The sequence below is a fragment of the Bufo gargarizans genome, chromosome 1 (genome assembly GCF_014858855.1).
Source record: "Bufo gargarizans isolate SCDJY-AF-19 chromosome 1, ASM1485885v1, whole genome shotgun sequence".
NCBI classification, from domain to species: Eukaryota; Metazoa; Chordata; class Amphibia; order Anura; family Bufonidae; genus Bufo; species Bufo gargarizans.
In genome coordinates, this window is record NC_058080.1 from 279,788,221 (window position 1) to 279,815,415 (window position 27,195).

Below are 27,195 nucleotides of genomic sequence, written 5' to 3' on the forward strand. Positions count from 1 at the left end.
ATAACCCCCTGCTGTTCCTTCACAGCAGCGCTCTGGCTGACAGTCTGTATCTCTTTACGTGTTTAGCTCAAATTAACTCCTGTTACGGAGCTCCCTGCCTGCCGACCACTGACCACTGAAAATACACACATACAGACATCCTGCATCCCTACATGTTTCGCTGCAGACCCAGCGTCTTCAGGGGATAATGCAGGTCTGTGTGATGGGGCGGGGACCGTCTTTTAACAGTTCGGTGTACAATCACGTGTATCTCGCAGCCTATCAGGCTGCTTACTGTGCGCTAAATCGCCCCCTCCCTCTATAATCTCCGGTTCTGAAAGGCTTACCTTCTATTAGGTTACCGCCTTCTAGCCTGCGTCATGCGTGGATCATCTTATCCTTCTCTTAGAGCTCCGAGGAGTCCACGCATGCGCGCCAACTTATCTCCGTACTGCGCATGATCTACCACTTAGTTTTCTGTCTCCCTACTTTCCCATACTGCGCATGACTTGCCACTTAGTCTCAGGTATCCCTTATTTTTAGTACTGCGCATGATTTACTACTTAGTCTCAGACCTCTCTTACTTTTATGTTACATTTCTGTCTATAGGGTCGGTCTAAACTATTGCCCTTTCTCATGATGTATCCATGTTTGACAGTAATTTATATTTAATCTTATAAATTAGCCATTATTTGATTTATCATTATGAGAATGTCACGAGTCTGCGATTATTCTTCTTAAATAAATCTCAGATTTGTGGCTGAGATTATATTTCATATTATTTGTGGCCCAAGCCATCCAACAGATGCAAAATAACTTTGAGGTTTATTGGTTCTCAGTCAGGTGAGAACTGGTTTGGAATATCTCATAGTGAACAAGCCTGCCATAGTAAGGTATACTGGCTGTTATCTGTCTCATGGATAGATTGTTGGCTTGCACATACCTGGCTTTTGGCATACAGACTTTGTGTGGTTGTCTATTGTATGTCATACATAATAGGAGTCTAAGATGCATCCAGGTATCCTCTTAATGCTGTTTCCAAAGCATTTTGATGGGCTTCCATCAATTTCTAACTATTTTTATGAACCAGACACCCTCTTCTCTTCCGAGCAGGTGGTGCCTGGTTGTCTCCCATTGACTTCCATTGCATTAAATTGTATTTGAGCACCCGAATTATTCGGCCGAGCACTCGGATCTGCCGAGCATAGCGATGCTCGAGCCGAACAGGTATTCGGCCGAGTATGCTCGTTCATCACTAGCTGAGATTATTTTTCATATGCACCCTGAGATACAGGACTCTAGAATCAATGCATTCATTAGGAGATTTTTTGGGGGGTTTTATGGACTTATAAGCTAGTAGATAGATATTCCTATACATTAGCTCTTTTCATTTATTTTTTTTATATTCATATAATCTCTTATGCTTAATTTTTAGGGACCGGATATAACTGAGGGGAGGTGACATCTTGATTTCTCATTCACCACGGTAAGTAATGTCATCTCTCCATGAATATCTGCACAATTCTTTTTTTCTCTTTTCATGTTTTATATTTTTCATTAGTATTTCTAGTTCCCTATCTGTCTGCTGTTCATCTATTTTATTTTTTCTTTATTGAGAAAATATCGTGTATCGTTATTGATACTTTATATAACTAGAGAGAAAAGAGGCGGATGCTGATTGGTAAAAAGTTATTACTAAAACAAATCATTATAGAAAGGAGGCAAATGTAAACCCCTCATTTATTCCTATTGGTGAAAGTGACTTGAGGCGGTAGATGCACTTGGTCTCCTCCTGTTGTAGCCTTTTGTCAATATCCCCTTGTCTTGGGCCTGCCTTAACTCTTTGTATCCCCCATATTTTTAGGCCTGCAGGTCTCTCTTTATGGTATTTTTCATATGTTTTGACAGTGGCGTCTCTTCATTTGTATTGAGATTACTCAGATGTTTAGATGTTCTTCTCAGCTCCTGAGTTGTTTTACCAATGTAGAGTTTTGGACATTCACACTGAATCGCATATACCACTGCTGATGTTCTGCAGTTAATATAATCTTTTATGGTATATTTCTTCCCATCAATTGGGTTCATGAATTCCTTTTTAGGGGCATATATTTGCAGAAAGTGCATCCTCCACATGGATATGAACCTTTTATGGTCAACCAAGTTTCTTTGTTTCTCCGATACAGAAGACTACTTTCTTCTTCAACGCTTCGCTTGTGCTATTGCGTTTGACTCTAAGATATTGACCTACCGGAATACCTGCTTTAAGAGTCTGTGGGTGGAAACTCTCCCAATGAAGGAAGCTATTGGTTTCAGTGGGCTTTATAAATACTTCTGTCGCGACACTGCCATCAGATCTGAGGCAGATTTTTAAATCAAGAAAGTTCAAGCTTTCTTTTTGGATCTCTGCGGTAAATGACAAACCTATTTCATTCTTGTTGAGGTTTCTAGTGAATTGAATAAAATCAATCTCCTGTGCCATCCCAAAAAACAAAGATATCATCTATATATCTTCCCTCAAATAAAATGTGATCTGTGTGATGTGTATTGCGCTCAGTGAAAACATATTTATCCTTCCACCACCCTAAAAATAAATTAGCACAACTTGGTGCACAAACCGTGCCCATAGCGGTGCCTATTTATGCCAATAATATTGTCCATCAAACGTTAAAAAAAAATTGTGAGTGAGTAGGAAACATAAAAGTGTAATAACAAAATCATTGTGTTTGTGTAATTGGGTGCCCTTCGTGTATAGATAGGATTTTACTGCTTGGATACCTATCTCGTGTTGTATACTCGTGTATAAAGCCTCAACATCTAGGCTGGCTGTAAAGGTATTTTCATTATCATGTATGTCCCTCAGTCTGATGACCGTGTCACTAGTGTCTTTGAAGAATGAGGGAAGAGTTTGTACAAATGGTGTAATAATAGCATCAACGTAGGTACTGATACCCTCACATAGGTTATCATTTCCAGAGACTATTGGTCTCCCTGGAAAAGGCTCTAGTTTTTTATGGATCTTTGGTAGAACGTAGAATGTGGCGATGGTTTCATGTCGTTTGTAGAGGACCTTGAATTCCTCTTTAGTAATCAGTTCCTTTTCTTTTGCTTCTATCAAAATATTTCTCAATTCCTTGTTGTTTTTTTTCTGTTGGATTAGACTCAAATTTTTTATCGGTAGTATTGCCATTTAATAATCTCATAACCATTGCCACATAATCTTCTTTATTCATAAGTACCACGTTCCCTCCTTTATCTGAAGGTTTTATCACTAGATCATCTCTCTCTGTAATCTCTCTGATAGCTATTCTCTCTTCAACAGTGAGGTTTCCACCCACCTTCGCTTTTTATTTTTATTTTTTGTAGATCTTGAGTCACCAAATTCACAAACGTCTGTATATTGGCGTATCCTGTAAATGGGGGTGTAAACTTGGATTTAGGGCGCATGTTACTAAAGGGTGCTTGTGGCTTCAACACTTCTCCTGCCCCCTCCCTGGACAACTGCTCTAAGATTTCAAGGGCTTCTATTTCTCTCTTTTCTTCTTCTCCGCTGTTATACTCCCTTATCTTGAATTCTTTATGTAATGATAGTTTCCTAGCAAATCAATGTATATCTTTACCCCTCAAGAAGCAGTCAAAGCTCAGTGAGGGGGTATAAGATAACCGCTTACTTATCAGGGTTTCATACTCTGCTTTCAGTGTCACTTATGATACATTAATAACCTGCTGTGAGGTCTCATTTAGTCTGTATAATTGCTGAGCCAACTTGGGATGAAACCCCCTGGGAATTGTTTGACCTCTATAGGGGGATGCTGGTAGAACAAGAAATTAAAAATAGTGGCAAAAAGAGAGATTATGGCAGGATTCCTCTCAAATCAACCAAATAGCCAAACATTCTTATTAGAAGCAAATAGAGTTTTCTCCACTGAAAGCCTAGAAATACCCTTCATATCTCCCAGGCCTTTAGAGAGATCAATAGAACCTCTGAAAGGTATATTAGATCCATATAGGAAATTACTACTCTCGAAACTAATCTTTAACAAAAAATAGTATATAGAGGTATGAGAATAAACATTACCCCTAATTCACATCAAGAAGATACTGAATTCATTAAAAGCTGGGAATTATTATTAACTGAAAATCCATTACGTATGCAGGCATTCATACTAGAGTATGAAAAGAAATTGCTGAATAAAATCTCAGCTCAATTAGAAAAAGAGACGCAAGAGATACAAATTTTCCGTTCACAGCCAGAATTCAGTAATCTGGAAATACAATTGCAAAAAAAAACCTTTGATAATTTACAAACAGAAATTAAAGAAAGAAAACATCAAAAGTATATTGGAGACAAGAGAGATTTTGATACAGGACATAAATACATTAAAGCAATAAATAGATTACCACCGAATAGGAGGACAGATCCGAAACAATACACGGATATATCTGAATCAGAAATATCAGAATCTGAAGGGTGCACTTATAATGAAAAAGTGGGTACAAAAAGAAAAGCCAAAAATAGAGGAGGGTACCAACAACCCCCCCCCCTTCAAATCCAAATACCAATCAACAAGGACAACCAAGTCAACATCTGAATCAAAATCCCCACATGTCAAATGTAGCCTCGTTGCAATCATCTTCATACACGCCTTCTGCCACAGGGCCAGCAACATCACTTGGTGCCCAGGGAACTTTGCCCCAGGTGATGATACCCAACACTCCGACTTCTTTTTTAGCGCGAGGCATTTAACTGAGGGACCGAGACAAGTAGGGGTACAATAATAAACCGAGGAAATGATTCAGCAATGCAGGTTATTAATGTATTACAAGTGACACTGAAAGCAGAGTATGAAACCCTGATAAGTAAGCGGTTATCTTATACCCCCTCACTGAGCTTTGACTGCTTCTTATGGGGTAAAGATATACATTGATTTGCTAGGAAACTAGCATTACATAAAGAATTCAAGATAAGGGAGTATAACAGCGGAGAAGAAGAAAAGAGAGAAATAGAAGCCCTTGAAATCTTAGGGTAGTTGTCCAGGGAGGGGGCAGGAGAAGTGTTGAAGCCACAAGCACCCTTTAGTAACATGCGCCCTAAATCCAAGTTTACACCCCCATTTACAGGATACGCCAATATACAGACGTTTGTGAATTTGGTGACTCAAGATCTACAAAAAATAAAAATCTAAAGCGAGGTGGGTGGAAACCTCACTGTTGAAGAGAGAATAGCTATCAGAGAGATTACAGGGAGAGATGATCTAGTGATAAAACCTTCAGATAAAGGAGGGAACGTGGTACTTATGAATAAAGAAGATTATGTGGCAATGGTTATGAGATTATTAAATGGCAATACTACCTATAAAAAATTTGAGTCTAATCCAACAGAAAAAATATGACAAGGAATTTAGAAATATTTTGATAGAAGCAAAAGAAAAAGAACTGATTACTAAAGAGGAATTCAAGGTCCTCTACAAACTACATGAACTCATCGCCACATTCTATGCTCTACCAAAGATCCATAAAAAACGAGAGCCTATTCCAAGGAGATTTATAATCTCTGGAAATGATAACCTATGTGAGGGTATCAGTTATTATTACACCATTTGTACAAACTCTTCCCTCATTCTTCAAAGACACTAGTGACACGGTCATCAGACTGGTGGACATACATGTTAATGAAAATACCTTTATAGCCAGCCTAGATGTTGAGGCTTTATACACGAGTATACAACATGAGATAGGTATCCAAGCAGTAAAATCCTATCTATACACGAAGGGCACCCAATTTCACGAACACAATGATTTTGTTATTACACTTTTACGTTTCCTACTCACTCACAATTTTTTACGTTTGATGGACAATATTATTGGCATAAATAGGCACCACTATGGGCACGGTTTGTGCACCAAGTTTTGCTAATTTATTTTTAGAGTGGTGGAAGGATAAATATGTTTTCACTGAGCACAATACACATTACACAGATCACATTTTATTTGGGGGAAGATATATAGATGATACCTTTGTTTTTTGGGATGGCACGGAGATTGATTTTATTCAATTCACTAGAAACCTCAACAAGAATGAAATAGGTTTGTCATTTACGGCAGAGATCCAAAAAGAAAGCCTGAACTTTCTTGATTTAAAAATCAGCCTCAGATCTGATGGCAGTGTCACGACAGAAGTATTTATAAAGCCCACTGAAACCAATAGCTTCCTTCATTGGGAGAGTTTCCACCCACAGACTCTTAAAGCAGGTATTCCGGTAGGTTAATACCTTAGAGCCAAACGTAATAGCACAAGCGAACAAGCGTTTGAAGAAGAAAGTAGTCTTCTGTATCGGAGATTCCTGGCCAGACGCTATGCAAAAAAGGCACTCCATAGAGCCTATAACAGAACTAAAAATACAGATAGAGATAGTCTGCTTCAGAAAAAAGAAGCAAAAATTGAAAAAATAATACGGTGTATAGGAACGTATGACATACAACACCTAAAGGTGTATAATATTATGAAACAACACTGGCATATACTGCGAGCAGATACAGATCTTAGAGAAGTGATCCCAATGAGCCCCTCAATTACATATAGGAGGGGGGAAAATCTAAAATAAATAATGATACATAGCCACTTTCAAAGGGAACAAAAATGCAAAGAAACTTGGTTGACCATAAAAGGTTCATATCCATGTGGAGGATGCACTTTCTGCAAATATTCATAAACCCAATTGATGGGAAGAAATATACCATAAAAGATTATATTAACGGCAGAACATCAGCAGTGGTATATGCGATTCAGTGTGAATGTCCAAAACTCTACATTGGTAAAACAACTCAGGATCTGAGAAGAACATCTAAACATCTGAGTAATCTGAATACAAACGAAGAGACGCCACTGTCAAAACACATGAAAAAAATACCATAAAGAGAGACCTGCAGGCCTAAAAATATGGGGGATACAAAGAGTTAAGGCAGGCCCAAGACAAGGGGGTATTGACAAGAGGCTACAACAGGAGGAGACCAAGTGGATCTACCGCCTCAAGTCGCTTTCACCAATAGGAATAAATGAGGGGTTTACATTTGCCCCCTTTCTATAATGATTTGTTTTAGTAATAACTTTTTACCAAACAGCATCCCCCTCTTTTCTCTCTAGTTATATAAAGTATCAATAACGATACATGATATTTTCTCAATAAAAATAAAATAAAATAGATGAACAGCAGACAGATAGGGAACTAGAAATACTAATGAAAAACATGAAACGAGTAAAAAAGAAATGTGCAGATATTCATGGAGAGATGACATTACTTACCATGGTGAATGAGAAATCAAGATGTCACCTCCCCTCAGTTATATCCGGTCCCTAAAAATTAAGCATAAGAGATTATATGAATATAAAAAAGAAAAGAACGTATAGGAATATCTAACACTTATAAGTCCATAAAAAAACTCCTAATGAATGCATTGATTCTAGAGTCCTGTATCTCAGGGTGCATATGAAAAATAATCTCAGCGAGTGATGAGCGAGCATGCTTGGCCAAACACCTGTTCGGCTCGAGCATCGCTATGCTCGGCAGATCTGAGTGCTCAGCCGTATAATTTGGGTGCTTGAATACAATAAAAGTCAATGGGAATCAACCAGCACCCCTTGCTTAGGAAGAGAAGAGGGTGTCTGGTTCATAAAAAAACAGTTTGAAATTGATGGAAACCCAATCAAATTGGTTTGGGAACAGCATTAAGAGGATAGCTGGATGCATCTTAGACTCCTATTATGTACGACAGACAATAAACAACCACACAAAGTCCACATGCCAAAAGCCAGGTACGTGCAAGCCATCAATCTATCCATGAAACAGATAACAGCCAGCATACCTTACAATGGCAGCCTTGTGCACCATGAGATATTCTAAATCAGCTCTCATCTAACTGAGAACCAGTAAACCTCAAAGTTATTTTGCATCTGTTGGATGGCTTGGGTGGACCTGCACACCTAGATCAATATCATTAGGGCGACAAAAAGTTGGCCGATTGTCCTAACATAATATTCAATAACCTTTCTATACAGTTTTTGTCATGTAAAACTCATTTGCATAAACATGGGCTTATGGGAAAGACATGCAAATGAGCAGAATCTGCCTTGTTTTTCAGCTGTCATAAGACTATAAAAACCAATACAGGGCGCTATGGAGTTATAAACAGCGCCACCTATTGGTTTCACAATCTTATGACGAGACAAATATTCTTGTCAGAAAACTATGAAACCAATAAAGGGCGCTGTTCATAACTCAATAGCGCCGTCTATTGGTTTCATAGTCTTCTGACAAGAATATTAGACTGAGTTTTATGACAAGCTTATTAGTGTAGCCTTTTGCATGGAAAAATCGCTTTTAGAATATGATAAAAAACGAATATATAGCAATATAGCGAATATTATGTAATAATTATGTAGTAAGTCAGTGATTATAGCTGACACTGGGAAAGCTGGGTAATAACTCAGTGTAGATCGCAAGTTATTACCTAGCTTTTCCAGTGTCAGATTTTATCACAGAGTTATTACCCAGCTTTCCCAGTGTCAGATATCATCCTAGTGTAGATCGCGAATATTCTAATCACAATTTTTCCATGCAAAAGGTTACACTAATAAGCTTGTCATAAGAATCAGTTAAATATTCTTGTCAGAAGACTATGAAACCAATAGATGGCGCTATTGAGGTATGAACAGCGCCCTCTATTGGTTTCATAGTCTTATGACAGCTGAAAAACAAGGACAGATTCTGCTCATTTGCATGTCTTTCCCATATGCCCATTGTTTATGCAAATGAGTTTTTACATGACAAAACTGTATAGAAAGGTTATTGAATATTATGTTAGGACAATCGGAAAACTTGTTGTCGCCCTAATGATATTGATCTAGGTGCGCAGGTCCACCCAAGCCATCCAACAGATGTGAAATAACTTTGAGGCTTACTGGTTCTCAGTCAGATGACAGCTGGTTTGGAATATCTCATAGTGTACAAGGCTGCCATCTGTCTCATGGATAGATGGATGACTTGTACATACCTGGCTTTTGGCATATACTGTAGCCTTTGGGTGGTTGTCTATTGTATGTCATAAATAATAGGAGTCTAAGATGCATCCAGCCATCCTCTTAATGCTGTTTCTGTCAATTTCTAGCCTTTTTTTTATGAACCAGACACCCTCTTCTCTACCAAGCAGGGGGTGCCTGGTTGTCTCCCATTAACTTCAGAATCACAAGTTCTTTTCTGTCAGATGAATGCCTATTTTTTTAGGCCTGTACTACCGTGGCCTACAGTAAAATTTTTAGCCAGTGACCGCCATTTACCTCCAGGCACATCATCACAAGCTCTTTTCTGTCAGGTGAATGCCTAATTTTTGGACCCTGTACTCCCATGGCCTAAAATGAAAATTTCTCTAGGCTCCAGCAGGGCACATTTTTGAGAGTTTCCCTTTAAGACGCATAAAAATGGCCCCTGATTAAAATACATATTTTTATAGATTTTTTTGGCCATGATCCCCCTCTGGTATGTCACTGTTCATGTTGTGGGACTATTTGTGCACTTCTAGTAAGTATTTGGTGGCTGCAAATATGACCTGAAGGTTTTTCAGGTTTGCCTGTCATTAAAGTCATTGGGGCCTGCAGCGAATGCGCTGTTTGCGAACATTTGATCGCGAACGCGCGCTCGTGAACCATCCCGGCCGATGTTCGTCTATCACTAGTCCTGGGCTGCAATACCAAGCACAAAAACAATCCACGGCACAGCGCTGTGGTCTCTTCTGTTCAGCAGGGAGTGCCAGACCTTCTCAGTGCCAGATGATTTACCAAACATTTGGAAAATCCAGAAACACCCCGCATGCAAGTGAACTATAATTAGCATCGGTTGGGGTGGCAGAGTTTTTCTAATTGGGGACCAATAACTATAACTTTATATGTCATACAGCATGGTGGGGGTGATTACCTTCTGGTGACAGGTCCCCCCATTATTAGAGAGTGGGGTTCAGGCCATATAAAACCTTATCATTCCCCGATTGTGGGATATATTTCTGTAAGTGATTATTTCTGTCTGCCTCATCTCTTCTTCAGAACGTCTGACTGAGCTGGAAAAAACTATTCTGCAAATTATCTCACATCATAATGAACTACTGGCATCAATGCAGGAGAAGGTCGGAATACTACAAGGTGAGGAGACTCTGGTGTATAATGTGCGCAGCCAGGAATAGTGAAGTCCTGTGATACAATAATATACCAGCCGAAAGGTGATCTGCACACGGCAGGGTGACATATTATCCCCTCTTTTAACTGCACAGCTAGATGCATTTCTCTCAGAAGCAGGCTGCATCTCTCCCTTCTGCCAGCACTGTACTGCTGTGACATTCTTTCCCTTAGTTCACACTATGTTTGTTTTCAGCGCCAGCTTTCATAGAATAGATAAGGAGGGGGAGATCACACTTATAGAAGGCGAGGCTCCTGCCATGTTCAGAAGCAGTGTAGAAGCAAACACTCAGCTCTTCTTGATCACACTGGCTGCTGTGTAGAAGCTCGTGGGGAGCTGATTTTAATTACAGAAAGGCCAGACTTATTGTAAACTACAACCAACTAACTCACCAATTTGAAACACAAATTATCGGGGGGAGAACTGCACATAGACGGTGAGGAGCTTCAATAAAGGCCAGTGGCCTGGAGAGCAGCTTTAATAGGATTGCTCAGTTTGTGGGGCAATTACCACATTGCAACATATAATATAGTCATTTGTCAGGAGCACATGCCATACCATGCAAATAGTAGCTCACCATGGACACATGAGCCCCATCATGTGGCAGAAGAACCTTCCGTGGGGTAACCTGTGCCTGTGTGTAGGTCAATAGGTTAATATTTTTTCTCTTTTTTTCCAGGTTTTTTTGTTTTGTTGATCACACTTCTTGTCATTGTCGGTTTTACAACAATTTGCAGCAATTTCTTCAACTGGATGTGAGCTTATTGGCTTCTGACACCACCAACCTGACCGGGGCAGCAGACAACACCAATTGTCACCGATTCACCCCAAAAATATGATTCAAGGTTCAAGCGTATTTCAGACATCACATGGGGTTCTACTGATGATGGATAGAGTTGGCTTCTGGTGACCTTTCCGGCAAATGTTATATTATTTTATAATGATATATTTTAAATTATATTAGTTATTACATGGTCAATGGTGGTGGGGTTTTTTTTTTTGGGGGGGGGGTCATTGGGACATTTTTGGGTCATTAACCCATTTATTAGTCACTGGGGCATTTTTGGGTTCAGACATTTTTCTTATCTTCCGGTTGTTTTACCTTATATGAATAAAGATATTTTAGACTTTCCATTTACAAGTTGTGTCATCTTGAAGTGCAGATCATTAATGGTCAGAGTAATGTTCGTGGTTGCTTTAGTTGTGTGCTGCCTTGAAGGGGTTGTCCAGCTTTTAATAAGTGATAGTCTATCCTCAGAATAGGTCATCACTAGCTGATCAGCAGGGGTTCGACATCCAGAACCCCGACACAGAGCTCAGCCCACTGAGTATTCGATGGAGTTCCTCACCGCAGAACCAGTTACCATTCATTTGTATGGAAGCAGCACAGAAGTAATGAGCTCCATCCATTAAACAGGACAGAGTTAAGTCCTTTCAGGGCTGGAGCTATTGCTGGACAGATGATCATCGTGGTGTGGGTTCTCTATTAGTGTTGATCACAAATATTCGAATTTCAAATTTTTATCGTAAATAAATAGGTACTTACAAATTCACAAATATTTCGAATATAGTGATATATATTCGTAATTTCGAATATTAGATTTTTTTTTTAATCAGTAGACATGATCCCTCCCTGCTTCTAGCTTGTGGGCCAATGAGAAGGCTGCAGTATATTTGACTTTAGGAGTAGTGTTGTTTGCGAATTTTCGTAATGCAAATTTTTGTAATGCAAATTTCTATTGTGAATTTTTAAACTATTAGACAAAGATTATAGCACTATATTAGCTAAATTGCTCTATATTCTTTTTTTTTCGAATATTCGGAAAAATTAAACTAATATAGAGCATTTTAGCTAATATAGTGCTATAATCTTTTTTTTAATAGTTGTCATTTTTTTCAAATCTGAACTTCAGATGAGAAAAAAATTACAGCTATTAGACAAAGAAGATTATAGCACTATATTAGCTAAATCGCTCTATTTTCATATTTTTATTGAATATTCGCTATATTGCTATATATTCTTGTTTTAGAATATTACGAATGTTCGAAAAAACAAAGTTATAGCAATATAGCGAATATTCGAAAAAAAAAAACAAATGTAGAGCAATTTAGCTAATCTAGTGCTATAATCTTCTTTGTCTAATAGTTGTAAGTTAAAAAATTTGCATTACAAAAATTAGCATGACGAAAATTCACATATTACACTATCATTACCTTGCCGATTTTTCGAGTAAATAAGATCGTAGAATATAACGAATATTCAAATTTGCGAATATTCGACGAATATTCTACAAAATATTCGCGAAATATTGCGAATTCGAATATGACCCCTGCCGCTCATCACTATTCTCTATCACGTCTGATATGGCAGGTAACAGACGTGTGGCACAGAGGGGAGGGAAAGGGAGAACCCTTTCACTAGGGAGAGGGAGGAGTGGTGACCCCTAACTCACCTAGCACTGGCACCTGGCTGCCCTGACGTCCCTAGATGGGCTGCTAACCCATACGCTGATCACGTGCCTCGTCCATGGCTTACCCTGAAATAAGCCCTAGATAGTGAGAAGGGCGATGGGAGCCCTAGTCCTCACCACTGCCACCTAGGATAACAACAGGGAAAGGACAAACAACACAAACAATCCCAGAAGGGAGACAACAAACAGGAGAGAAACGGAGATCCAACAGCTCCAGTTCCAACAGCTCCACAGGAACTCCAACTCCACCAGAGGTCAGAATAGAAGATCTGTAAAGAAGGTCTATATCTGGCAAAAAGGGAAGCAGAAAGGGAGAATATATAGTAGCTGGGAGTGGCAGACAGAGAACAGCTGAAAGGAAAAGCTACAGATTCCTAAATGGGACAAAAAGGATCGCAAACCTAAGCAGGAAAACCTGGACCGGAATCCATTCCCACCACTAGGTCATGGAGCGATCTCTTGAAACAGAGCAAGTGGCCACCCGCTGCGACTAGAGATGAGCGAATCAAAACCCACGAAGTTTCATTCGATCCGAATTTCAGGATAAATTTGATTCGCCTAGAAGCCGAATTTCCTCGTGCTTTGTGTCAGTGAATCGATTTAACCTTAAATAGTATGAAAAACAAAAAAATTCACTTTCATCCTCCATCTTGCTTGAAGATCCCAGCCAAAATCCTGTGTGGTGCGAGGTTACATCATCACGCTGGCCGCCGTGATGACATCATACGTCACCACGCCAGCCGGCGTTCTAACAGGCGCAGCACTATGAAGTGCATTTTGCGCTGTGGCATTAGAAGAATTTTGATACCTCTGACTTTTTAGTCTAACCAGACTGTCTATTACTCTGTAATTCCTCTAGCTCCGTTCTATGGAAGCAGTAGGTATAAAGAGCACACCAAATGCTTGAAATAACTTCTTTATTAACTTCAACTTTTCTTCATATATAACACTCTCGCCTCCGCAGCAGATAGTCCATGTACATAACACGTGTTGAAAAGATATCATAAAATGGCGGTATGCATAGGATGGTGGTTCAACCTTTCAATCTTGTCATTCAACATAAATGGTGGATATATTTCTCTTCAGTATCTGTACTCTCACTTAAAGTTATTTAAGCTTATTAAGCTTTATATTCTCTCTGTGAGGCATATCTGAGATCTGATATGAATTGCGTAGTTTGGTGTGCTCTTTAACCCTACTGTTTCCATAGAACGGCGCTAGAAAAATTAAAGCAGAGTAACAGACAGTCTGGTTGGACTAAAGTGTTAGAGATATCAAATTCTTCTAATGCCACAGCGCAAAAGGCACTTCATTGTGCTGCGCCTGTCACAGGCGTGATGACTAGAGTTGAACGGACACCTGGATGTTCGGGTTCGAGAAGTACGGCCGAACTTCCCAGAAATGTTCGGGTTCGGGATCCGAACCCGACCCGAACTTCGTCCCGATCCCCATTGAAGTCAATGGGGACCCGAACTTTTCGGCACTAGAAAGGCTGTAAAACAGCCCAGGAAAGAGCTAGAGGGCTGCAAAAGGCAGCAACATGTAGGTAAATCCCCTGCAAACAAATGTGGATAGGGAAATGAATAAAAAAAAAAAAAAAAAAAAAATAAATAACCAATATCAATTGGAGAGAGGTCCCATAGCAGAGAATCTGGCTTCACGTCACCCACCACTGTAACAGTCCATTGTCATATATTTAGGCCCTGGCACCCAGGCAGAGGAGAGAGTTCCCGTAACAGAGAATCTGGCTTCATGTCAGCAGAGAATCAGTCTTCATATCATAGCAGAGAATCAGGCTTCACGTCACCCACCACTGTAACAGTCCATTGGCATATATTTAGGCCCATGCACCCAGGTAGAGGAGAGAGGTCCCGTAACAGAGGATCTGGCTTCATGTCAGCAGAGAATCAGTCTGCATGTCATAGCAGAGAATCAGGCTTCACGTCAGCCACCACTGTAACAGTCCATTGTCATATATTTAGGCCCAGCACCCAGGCAGAGGAGAGAGGTCCTGTAACAGAGAATCTGGCTTCATGTCAGCAGAGAATCAGTCTTCATGTCATAGCAGAGAATCAGGCTTCACGTCACCCAACATTGGAACAGTCCATTGTCATATATTTAGGCCCAGGCACCCAGGCAGAGGAGAGAGGTCCCGTAACAGAGAATCTGGCTGCATGTCAGCAGAGAATCAGTCTGCATGTCATAGAAGAGAATCAGGCTTCACGTCACCCACCACTGTAACAGTCCATTGTCATATATTTAGGCCCAGGCACCCAGGCAGAGGAGAGAGGTCCCGTAACAGACAATCTGGCTTCATGTCAGCAGAGAATCAGTCTGCATGTCATAGCAGAGAATCAGGCTTCACGTCACCCAACATTGGAACAGTCCATTGGCATATATTTAGGCCCCGGCACCGAGACAGAGGAGATGTTCATTCAACTTTGGGTAGCCTCGCAATATAATGGTAAAATGAAAATAAAAAGAGGATTGAATGAGGAAGTGCCCTGGAGTCCAATAATATATGGTTAAGGGGAGGTAGTTAATGTCTAATCTGCACAAGGGATGGACAGGTCCTGTGGGATCCATGCCTGGTTCATTTTTATGAACGTCAGCTTGTCCACATTGGCTGTAGACAGGCGGCTGCGTTTGTCAGTAATGACGCCCCCTGCCGTGCTGAATACACGTTCAGACAAAACGCTGGCCGCCGGGCAGGCCAGCACCTCCAAGGCATAAAAGGCTAGCTCTGGCCACGTGGACAATTTAGAGACCCAGAAGTTGAATGGGGCCGAACCATCAGTCAGTACGTGGAGGGGTGTGCACACGTACTGTTCCACTATGTTAGTGAAATGTTGCCTCCTGCTAACACGTTGCGTATCAGGTGGTGGTGCAGTTAGCTGTGGCGTGTTGACAAAACTTTTCCACATCTCTGCCATGCTAACCCTGCCCTCAGAGGAGCTGGCCGTGACACAGCTGCCTTGGCGACCTCTTGCTCCACCTCTGCCTTGCCCTTGGGCTTCCACTTGTTCCCCTGTGACATTTGGGAATGCTCTCAGTAGCGCGTCTACCAACGTGCGCTTGTACTCGCGCATCTTCCTATCACGCTCCAGTGCAGGAAGTAGGGTGGGCACATTGCCTTTGTAGCGTGGATCCAGCAGGGTGGCAACCCAGTAGTCCGCACACGTTAAAATGTGGGCAACTCTGCTGTCGTTGCGCAGGCACTGCAGCATGTAGTCGCTCATGTGTGCCAGGCTGCCCAGAGGTAAGGACAAGCTGTCCTCTGTGGGAGGCGTATCGTCATGATGGGCCCGAGCTGCGTTGGGTGCCACCCCGCTGTGACCATCCTTCATCCTCATCCTCCTCCTCCTCCACCTCCTCCTCATCCTCGTCCTCCTCGTCCTCCAGTAGTGGGCCCTGGCTGGCCACATTTGTACCTGGCCTCTGCTGTTGCAGAAAACCTCCCTCTGAGTCACTTCGAAGAGACTGGCCTGAAAGTGCTAAAAATGACCCCTCTTCCTCCTCCTCCTCCTTCTCCTCCTCCTGGGCCACCTCCTCTTCCATCATCGCCCTAAGTGTTTTCTCAAGGAGACATAGAAGTGGTATTGTAACGCTGATAACGGCGTCATCGCCACTGGCCATGTTGGTGGAGTACTCTAAAAAGCGCAACAGGGCACACAGGTCTCGCATGGAGGCCCAGTCATTGGTGGTGAAGTGGTGCTGTGGTGCTGTTCCGTAGAGCGACTGACCCGTGCGTGCTGCAGCTGAAACTCCACTATGGCCTGCTGCTGCTCGCACAGTCTGTCCAGCATGTGCAAGGTGGAGTTCCACCTGGTGGGCACGTCGCATATGAGGCGGTGAGCGGGAAGGCCGAAGTTACGCTGTAGCGCAGACAGGCGAGCAGCGGCAGGATGTGAACGCCGGAAGCGCGAACAGACGGCCCGCACTTTATGCAGCAGCTCTGACATGTCGGGGTAGTTGTGAATGAACTTCTGCACCACCAAATTCAGCACATGCGCCAAGCAAGGGATGTGCGTTAAACCGGCTAGTCCCAGAGCTGCAACGAGATTTCGCCCATTATCGCACACTACCAGGCCGGGCTTGAGGCTCACCGGCAGCAACCACTCGTCGGTCTGTTGTTCTATACCCCGCCACAACTCCTGTGCGGTGTGGGGCCTGTCCCCCAAACATATGAGTTTCAGAATGGCCTGCTGACGTTTACCCCGCGCTGTGCTGAAGTTGGTGGTGAAGGTGTGTGGCTGACTGGATGAGCAGGTGGAAGAAGAGGAGGAGGAAGCTGAGTAGGAGGAGGTGGCAACAGGAGGCAAAGAATGTTGCCCTGCGATCCTTGGCGGCGGAAGGACGTGCGCCAAACAGCTCTCCGCCTGGGGCCCAGCTGCCACTACATTTACCCAGTGTGCAGTTAGGGAGATATAGCGTCCCTGGCCGTGCTTACTGGTCCACGTATCTGTGGTTAGGTGGACCTTGCCACAGATGGTGTTGCGCAGTGCACACTTGATTTTATCGGATACTTGGTTGTGCAGGGAAGGCACGGCTCTCTTGGAGAAGTAGTGCCGGCTAGGAACAACATACTGTGGGACAGCAAGCGACATGAGCTGTTTGAAGCTGTCTGTGTCCACCAGCCTGAATGACAGCATTTCATAGGCCAATAGATTAGAAATGCTGGCATTCAGGGCCAGGGATCGAGGGTGGCTAGGTGGGAATTTACGCTTTCTCTCAAATGTTTGTGAGATGGAGAGTTGAACGCTGCCGTGTGACATGGTTGAGATGCTTGGTGACGGAGGTGGTGGTGTTGGTGGTACATCCCCTGTTTGCTGGGCGGCAGGTGCCAACGTTCCTCCAGAGGCGGAGGAAGAGGCCGAGGCGGCAGCAGCAGAAGAGGCCGAGGCGGCAGCAGCAGAAGAGGCCGAGGCGGCAGCAGCAGAAGAGGCCGAGGCGGCAGCAGCAGAAGAGGTAGCAGGGGGAGCCTGAGTGACTTCCTTGGTTTTAAGGTGTTTACTCCACTGCAGTTCATGCTTTCCATGCAGGTGCCTGGTCATGCAGGTTGTGCTAAGGTTTAGAACGTTAATGCCTCTCTTCAGGCTCTGATGGCACAGCGTGCAAACCAATCGGGTCTTGTCGTCAGCACATTGTTTGAAGAAGTGCCATGCCAGGGAAATCCTTGAAGCTGCCTTTCGGGTGCTCGGTCCCAGATGGCGGCGGTCAGTAGCAGGCGGAGTCTCTTGGCGGCGGGTGTTCTGCTTTTGCCCACTGCTCCCTCTTTTGCTATGCTGTTGGCTCGGTCTCACCACTGCCTCTTCCTCCGAACTGTGAAAGTCAGTGGCACGACCTTCATTCCATGTGGGGTCTAGGACCTCATCGTCCCCTGCATCGTCTTCCACCCAGTCTTGATCCCTGACCTCCTGTTCAGTCTGCACACTGCAGAAAGACGCAGCAGTTGGCACCTGTGTTTCGTCATCATCAGAGACATGCTGAGTTGGTATTCCCATGTCCTCATCATCAGGAAACATAAGTGGTTGTGCGTCAGTGCATTCTATGTCTTCCACCGCTGGGGAAGGGCTAGGTGGATGCCCTTGGGAAACCCTGCCAGCGGAGTCTTCAAACAGCATAAGAGACTGCTGCATAACTTGAGGCTCAGACAGTTTCCCTGGTATGCATGGGGGTGATGTGACAGACTGATGGGCTTGGTTTTCAGGTGCCATCTGTGCGCTTTCTGCAGAAGACTGGGTGGGAACTAAATTGGATAATGGTACATCTTAAAAAGATATGTCTTTAATGATTACATTTAAAATAATTGGCTCAACAAATACATAGTATCAAAAAACCTCTCTCAGAGGACAAAAATTATTCCCTGCCAACCTCGATGAACTGGTCAGGTTTTGAAAAAATTGTGGAGCCAGGCGGTGTGAACACTGGCCCACTCGGAGGATTGAGTTGTGAAAAAAAGTGATAGAGATAGGGAGAAGGTGGACAGATGTTGGGTCTCAACCCCTATATATATCCCTATACTCTATGTGTGGGCTCCCTCCGTCTGACCCTAAATGGCCCTCAGACCTATTTTTTGACTGCCCAGCTTCGTCGAAGTTAAAGGACCAGTCACCTCTAGGATCAGCTAATAAACGTAGAAAAAAAGAAAGAAAAGAAAAAGAAAACAACCCAACGCGTTTCACTGGTAGGCACCAGATCATCAGGGGACTCAAGTATAAACTGGACCACAAGTAAGTAACGACAGGCAGTATGTGCCTATATCAGCATTTCATGTAAAGCTGAAGCAGCATGAGACACAATCCTATATGGTATACAATAGGCAGTACTTAGCTTGCTGGAACTTCAAATTGGGTCCATGGTCCGCACCTATCCTGCGTATGGCAGTGGCAGCGGGTAAATCGCGCTGGCGTCCTTTTTAAAGGCGGGCGCGTCAAGTAGACTCCTCCCCCCCCCCGGTTCCATGTGATCCGTCACGTGACCTGTGACGCATCAGGTCGCGTCACTCGCTGCCGTCACGTGATCAAAGGCGGTCCATGCAAATGCGGCCATAGCACTCTCAGTGATTGGGTAAACTATAGGTGGTGATACGGAGGTGAGCCACTCCTACTCCCCACCTTACACCCACGTTCCTGACAAGTCAGGTAAAGGTGCGTCACTCCTTAATGTCCTGGGAGGCGCAACCCATGGTATTTAAAAAACAGGAAACATGTTGTGATTTGAATGGCCAATATGTAGGTGGTATAGAGATGCTTGACCCAAACATACAGTGTGAACAGAAACATAACGGTATATTTAGACAGCTCTACAGCTGTAATTATGAGTCGCAATAATGAAAGTCCCCATGTGTATTTGCAATATGTCGCACAGATGGGGAATTATAAGAACTGCAAATGTGTAAATGAGATTCCAGCATGAGCGGTAACGATGGATTAATACTACAAGCACTCGACTAAACATATTACTCAATAAATATGTCTGTTCACTAAATGGACTACAAGTATCATACTTATAGACATAGTGGGTATATAGTGAATTAAATGGGTATGTGAATAGGGGTTCTGGAGATAGTTACAGATTAGTGCGTGGATCTAGATTCCTCAATGAACGAGCTAAATGAAAGCTGCTCATTGAGCCCTGTAGGATGGAAAGTCTTTAGCTCAAAGATCCACCACGTCTCCCGCTGTAGTATCCTCCTGTCCCAGTTGCCTCCTCTCTTTGGCCGAGGGACTGATTCAATACCCATAAAGGTGATACCTCGCGGGTTGCCATTGTGGCTGATTTCAACGTGTTTGGCGAGGGGGGGTATCCCTTTTGTTCCTAATGTCTCCGAGGTGTTCCCCCACCCTCCTACGAAGTTCCATTGTGGTTTTACCCACGTACTCTAAACCACAATGGCAGGTCGCCTTATAGATGACACCCTGAGATCTACAGTTCAAGAAATTCCTGATACTGTAGGTCTTATTGGTGGTATTGCTTTTGAAGGTGCCTCCTTTTTTAATGAACGGGCAAGCTACGCAACCACTACAGCGAAAGCAACCCACCGGCCGTTTTAACCAGCCGTCTATGTGGTCGTCGGTCTCGCTGAAGTGGCTGCGTATAATTCTGTCACGTATAGACCGACCCCTTCGATACGTAATGTTGGCACGGGGTGCAACCACATCCTTAACATCTGGATCAAGTAACAAGATGTTCCAATGTTTTGAAATAACATCTCGTACCTCTTTGGCTGCCCCATCAAAGGTTCCAATCAGACGTATCTGTTTGTCATCTTTGTCTGTCTTATTGGGATGCAGCAATTCACATCTACTCCTGGAGCATGCCTTTTGATATGCTGCCCTCAGGGTCGAGTCAGGATAACCCTTTTCCTTGAACCTTGTCCGTAGGTCGTCGGCTTGTATTTTAAAATCTCTCATACTGGAACAGTTCCTCCTCATTCTTAAATACTGTCCTGTGGGAATACCTTTTTTAAGGGGGAGAGGATGATGACTATTCCAATTGAGAAGAGCATTGGTGGAGGTAGGTTTTCTGTAGGTTTTCGTATGAATCTCCCCTCCTCTCCCTCTCATGATAACCACATCCAAAAAAGGTAAAGTGTCCTTTTGGACCTCTGACGTAAAACGTAATCCTACTTCATTAATGTTGAGGCTGTCAACAAAATGTTGTAGTTGACCAGCCTCCCCATTCCATAGTAGGAATATATCATCGATGAACCTGACCCACGTCCCCACCTGTGTGACGACGTGGGCCAGCGAATCACCGAAGACAACATTCTCCTCCCACCAGCCCAGGAACAAGTTGGCGTACGATGGGGCACACAGACTCCCCATCGCCGTGCCCCTGAGCTGGTGGTAGAATGTCCCATTAAAGATAATGTGAACGTGCTTTATCCACTGTCGGCCACCCAATTGACTAATGCCTGTACCTGCTCAGGCCTTACCATCCTTAGAACGGCATTGGGCCCCACCAAATATCGCTGTAAATTATGGCGGCTACTGGGACCTGAGGTAGTTGGTACACTAGGACGTGTGGCTGTGGCAGAATGGCCACGTCCTCTCCCAGCACCAGAGGGTCCACTAACACCACCACGACCATGTCCGCGTCCGCGTCCCTTACTAGATGCTTTCCTCATTGTTATCGTTCACCACAACAACAAAAATATTATTTGACCCAATGTATTGAATTCAAATTCAGGCCTTTTTTTAAAGACAACTAACACTATCTACCTATATATTTAGGTACCTTATTACACTAATACAGGCACAGCAGTAATCACAGATTTAGCTGACTATAAATTTGAGGCCTAGTATTTAGGCGCTGGGTGACAGGTATACGTTTACAGACAGAATTAGACTTGGAAATGCACAGTAGTGTGTGTGTGAAGTTATTCAGAATGACCCTATGTGCACCTTGAATCTAATATACCCTTTTAGGGATAGATTTAAAATAGTTCTGATATAGCAGGAACCACTAAATTAGGAAATTGCTAAATTGGGAATTGTATTTCAACCCAGAACAAAAACTGTGCTTTGACGGACACTAAATAACTTGCCCAGCCACAACAGTACAGCAGTAACGACAAATTTAGCTGGATTTAAACTTGAGGCCTAGTATTTAGGCGCTGGGTGACAGGTATACGTTTACTGACAGAATTAGACTGGGATATGGCCAAAAAATAACCACACTATTGATGGTTAAATGCACTTGGTGTGACAGCTTGACCAACCACACTATTGAGGGTTAAATGCACTTGGTGACAGGCTCAGCTTGCCCCTGATGTAGTATATGGCCAAAAAATAACCAGACTATTGTTGGTTAAATGCACTTGGTGTGACAGCTTGACCCTGATGTAGGATTTAGTCAAAAAACAACCACACCATTGAGGGTTAAATGCACTTGGTGACAGCTTGCCCCTGATGTAGTATATGGCCAAAATATAACCAGACTATTGATGGTTAAATGCACTTGGTGTGACAGCTTGACCCTGATGTAGGATTTAGCCAAAAAACAACCACACCATTGAGGGTTAAATGCACTTGGTGACAGCTTGCCCCTGATGTAGTATATGGCCAAAAATAACCAAACTATTGATGGTTAAATGCACTTGGTGTGACAGCTTGACCCTGATGTAGGATTTTGCCAAAAAACAACCACACCATTAAGGGTTAAATGCACTTGGTGACAGGCTCAGCTTGCCCCTGATGTACTATATGGCCAAAAAATAACCACACTATTGCTGGTTAAATGCACTTGGCGACAGCTTGACCCTGATGTAGGATTTAGCCAAAAAACAACCACACCATTGAGGGTTAAATGCACTTGGTGACAGGCTCAGCTTGCCCCTGATGTTGTATATGGCCAACAAATAACCACACTATTGCTGATTAAATGCACTTGGTGTGACAGCTTGACCCTGATGTATGATTTAGCCAAAAAACAACCACACCATTGAGGGTTAAATGCACTTGGTGGCAGCTTGTGCTGGCACACCACAAGACACAAAATGGCCGCCGATCACCCCAGAAAAAAGTGACTGAAAAACGCTCTGGGCAGCCTAAAAACAGTGAGCAATTGAATAACAGCAGTTCAATCATCCACAGCTGCAGATCGATCTCTGAATGAAGTCTTTTGGAGGAGTTAATCACTGCCTAATCTCGCCCTAATGTCGCAGCTGCAACCTCTCTTATGCTGATCAGAGCAGAGTGACGGGCGGCGCTATGTGACTCCAGCTTATATAGAGGCTGGGTCACATGGTTCTCTGGCCAATCACAGCCATGCCAATAGTAGGCATGGCTGTGACGGCCTCTTGGGGCAAGTAGTATGACGCTTGTTGATTGGCTGCTTTGCAGCCTTTCAAAAAGCGCCAAGAAAGCGACGAACACCGAACCCGGACTTTTACGAAAATGTCCGGGTTCGGGTCCGTGTCACGGACACCCCAATATTCGGTACGAACCCGAACTATACAGTTCGGGTTCGCTCATCCCTAGTGATGACATAATCTCGCGCCACACAGGATTTCGGCCAAGATCTTCAAGCAAGATGGAGGTAGCCGGCCCGTTGCGAGAAAATGGAGGTGGTAAGTTTGATTCAAATTTGTTTTTATTACTAATTTTACACTCAGATGCCTCGATCATGTATGAACGCGGCATCTAAAGGGTACAATGACAGGGGTGGTGCTATCGCAGCTCCCTGTGATTGCACCCGCTACTTACAAAAAAAAATGCGCTTTGGGGCGAAGTAATTCATCACGAAGCAATTTTTTAGTGAAATTTGTAGAATCAGGTGAATAGAACTTTTAAGAAATTTGCTGATCTCTATCTGTGACCTTCTGACCCCAGGCACAATAGGGTCAGCGATAGGCCACCGGACACTCAGGACCAGGTCTCTCCGGATTAGAAATGTGGAAAGAACTAATTAACCTGCTGGCGTTTACTTCCGACGCTTGCACCCACATTCTTTCTTCCAGACCGTAGCCCCTCGAATGCACCAGATATTGAAGGGAGCGACGGACAAAACGAGAAGTCAATAGGAGAACCCGAGCATTAAACCAGGTACCCCCTGCTCTGAAGAGGGGAGGGTGCCTGGTTCATAAGAAAATGTCAGAAATTGTTTTTAACACACCGAAATGGTTCTGTAACAGCATGGGGAGGATGTATGGATGCCTCTTGGACTCGCTGGTCACTGCTGGGGACTATTTTGTCCAAATAGTATACCACTTTTACCTAATGACAATAATGCACACAAAACCAAGGAAAAAAATGTAGAGGAAAAATGTATAGAAAACATTATTTCCTGAATATTTACTTGTATATAAAGTGCAAGTGCTGCCAAAAATTACAAGGAAGAGGCACTCCGATACACCCTTAGTTACACATAAAGGAGGGCCTCATACACACCCTTTAAAAATTATGATTGATGGCCTGCTGGTGATACTCAAAAACATTAGGAGCAAGGGCCTGCTGATCTGACCATCTAAAACATTATGGGCGAGGGCCTGCTGCCGCTTTGGTGACTCTAGTTAACCTGGGGCCAATGGCACATCCCTGTGACGGCGACAATCCATTCAGATGTCTGGCCGGTCAACTTTCGATATAATTGTCAGCTCAAAACCATTGCAATCTCCGGGTAACTGGGAATCAGTGTTTGATTCCGGAGAGGGAGCCTGAGAAACAGCTACCACATACAAGGAAGGCAAGTGGGGGGCGCGCAAATCACACACTCCCGACTCGTGGAGGTAGTGATGATAAATAACAATACAGGACTCTTAAGATGCCCTGTTATTGGAATAAGTAATACAAAATTACAGGGAATGTCACTGCAGTATTTTGGTGTTCTGAGCATAGCGATGATCGAGCCGAACAGGTATTTGGCCGAGCATGCTCGTTCAACACTAATGAGGAAACGTTATACAGGAGAGGCCCTGCTACCGCTTTGTTGAATTTAGATAACTTCTGCCTGATCGCACGTCCCTGTGACGTCCGAGATCCATTTGGATATCTTCCCTATCAACTTTTGATGTTCTTTTATGCGCCTAACATGGTGACTACCGGTAATGGGGAATCATTGTTCGATCTCGGAGAGGGAGCCTGATAAACGGCTACGGCTGCTACTTCAAAGCAAGTCAGCATGAGTTGCGGACCTACAGGTGAGCTGACCCTGTAAAAGATTTGAGTTGTGGGCCTGCAGGTGAGTTGACCCTCTAAAAGATTTTAGGTGCGGACCTGCTTGTGAGCTGAACATGTAAAAGATTTGCGTTGTGGGCCTGCATGTGAGCTGACCCTGTAAAAGATTTGAGTTGCGGGCCTGCAGGTGAGCTGACCCAGTAAAAGATTTTAGGTTCGGGCCTGCTGGTGAGCTGAGGTGGAACCGACAAACCCAACTTGATTTTGATGGCTGCATTAATCTGCAGATGACCGTCATACAGCTCTAAAGATTTGTTTCCATCTGCATCCTTCTCCACAATCTGTGGCCTTAGTATTTTTTCCAGACTCAGTCACTGTGCCACTATGTGGCCTCCTCATGCTGCCATCTTCAAACCATGTCACCTTGCCACTCATTTTTATCACCATGCTGCTGCTGCTTAACTCCTTAAAGGGATTCTGTCATGACATTTTAGGCCTATAACCTAAACATATGGCCAGGTCCGTACTAATAACCTGAATCCGAAACTGTACTTATTAAATCTGCCTTCCTCACCTCAGCGCCGCCCCTGTAATAGTCCGGTCCCTCAGGTTATGCCAAGTGCGCACTCGCGGGATCTGGCAGAGGGACCGGACGATTGCGGAGGCGGCTCTGAGGTGAGGATGGCGGAGATTTCAACTGGGAAGGTGGCGCTGGGCACCAGACGGAGATGGGTGCAGCCGGGCACACTGTATGAAGCAACGTCCCCTTGGGCACCTTAGGTAAGTGAATGACAGGTTTTAAAAACCTGTTTTATGTGCTAATAGAGCCACAGGCAGATTTAATAAGGACAGTTTTGGATTCAGGTTATTAGTAGGGACCTGGCCATATGTTTAGGTTATAGGCCTAAAATGTCATGACAGAATCCCATTAAGGACACAGCCATATTTCACCTTAAGGACCAGGCCATTTTTTGCAAATCTGACCAGTGTCACTTTAAGTGGTGATAACTTTAAAGCACTTTGACTTATCCAGGCCGTTCTGAGATATTTTTTTCGTCACATATTGTACTTTATGACACTGGTAAAATTAAGTAAAAAATTTCATTTTTATTTATTAAAAAATACCAAATTTACCTAAAATTTTGACAAAAAATGGCACATTTCCAAGTTTCAATTTCTCTACCTCTATAATACATAGTAATACCTCCAAAAATAGTTATTACTTTACATTCCCCATATGTCTACTTCATGTTTGGATCATTTTGGGAATGAAATTTTATTTTTTGGGGACGTTACAAGGCTTAGAAGTTTAGAAGCATAACAGAAACCACCCAAAAATGACCCCATTCTAGAAAGTACACGCCTCAGGGTATTCAAAACGGATTTTACAAATGTCGTTAACCCTTTAGGTGTTCCACAAGAGTTAATTGCAAATGGAGATAAAATTTCAGAATTTAGATTTTTTGGCAAATTTCCCATTTTATTCCATTGTTTCCAGTAACAAAGCAAGGGTTAACAGCCAAACAAAATGCTATATTTATTGCCCCGATTCTGTAGTTTGCAGAAACACCCCATATGTGGCCGTAAACTACTGTACGGGCACACGGTAGGGTGTAGAGTGAAAGGTGCGCTGTGTGGTTTTTGGAAGGCAGATTTTGCTGGACTGGTTTATTTACACCATGTCCCATTTGAAGCCCCCCTGATGCACCCCTAGAGTAGAAGCTCCATAAAAGTGACCCCATTTTGGAAACTACGGGATAAGCTGGCAGTTTAGTTGGGACTATTTTTAAGGTACATATGATTTTTGGTTTATCTATATTACATTTTTGTGAGGCAAGGTTACCAAAAATAGAAATTCTGAAATTTTATCTCCATTTGCCATAAACTGTTGAGGAACACCTAAAGGGTTAATAAAGTTGCAATATCAGTTTTGAAGACCTTGAGGGGTGTAGTTTCTTAGATGTGGTCACTTTTTTGGAGTTTCTACTCTAGGGGTGCATTAGGGTAGCTTCAAATGGGACATGGTGCCCAAAAAAAAAAAGACCATCAAAATCTGCCTTCCAGAAACCATACGGCGTTCCTTTCCTTCTGCGCCCTGTCGTTTGGTCATACAGCAGTTTACGACCACATATGGGGTGTTTCTGCAAACTGCAGAATCAGGGAAATAAATATAAAGTTTTGTTTGGCTGTTAACCCTTGCTTTGTTATTGGAAAAAACGGATTCAAATGGAAAATTTGCCAAAAAATTGCTGTTTTGGCACCGTTTTTATTTTATTCTTTTGACCGTGTTCATCTGAGGGTTTAGGTCATGGGGTATTTTTATAGAGCAGATTCTTACGGACGTGGCAATACCTAATATGTCTACTTTTTTTTATGTTTCACGCTATATTATCTTTTTATAAA

General features: G+C 43.1%; 1 protein-coding gene across 1 annotated transcript in view; it reads left to right on the forward strand.

Annotated features, from left to right (window-relative positions):
- The window catches only part of LOC122926620, a 95,935-nt gene extending 84,746 nt beyond the window's left edge, over positions 1–11,189 (forward strand). Inside the window, exons 8-9 of the mRNA XM_044278053.1 lie at positions 10,070–10,165; positions 10,879–11,189. Of these exons, the coding sequence (XP_044133988.1) occupies positions 10,070–10,165; positions 10,879–10,958 (176 nt within the window). The 3' untranslated portion in view covers positions 10,959–11,189. The remainder of the gene's footprint in view (positions 1–10,069; positions 10,166–10,878) is intronic.
- Positions 11,190–27,195: the final 16,006 nt, after the last annotated feature.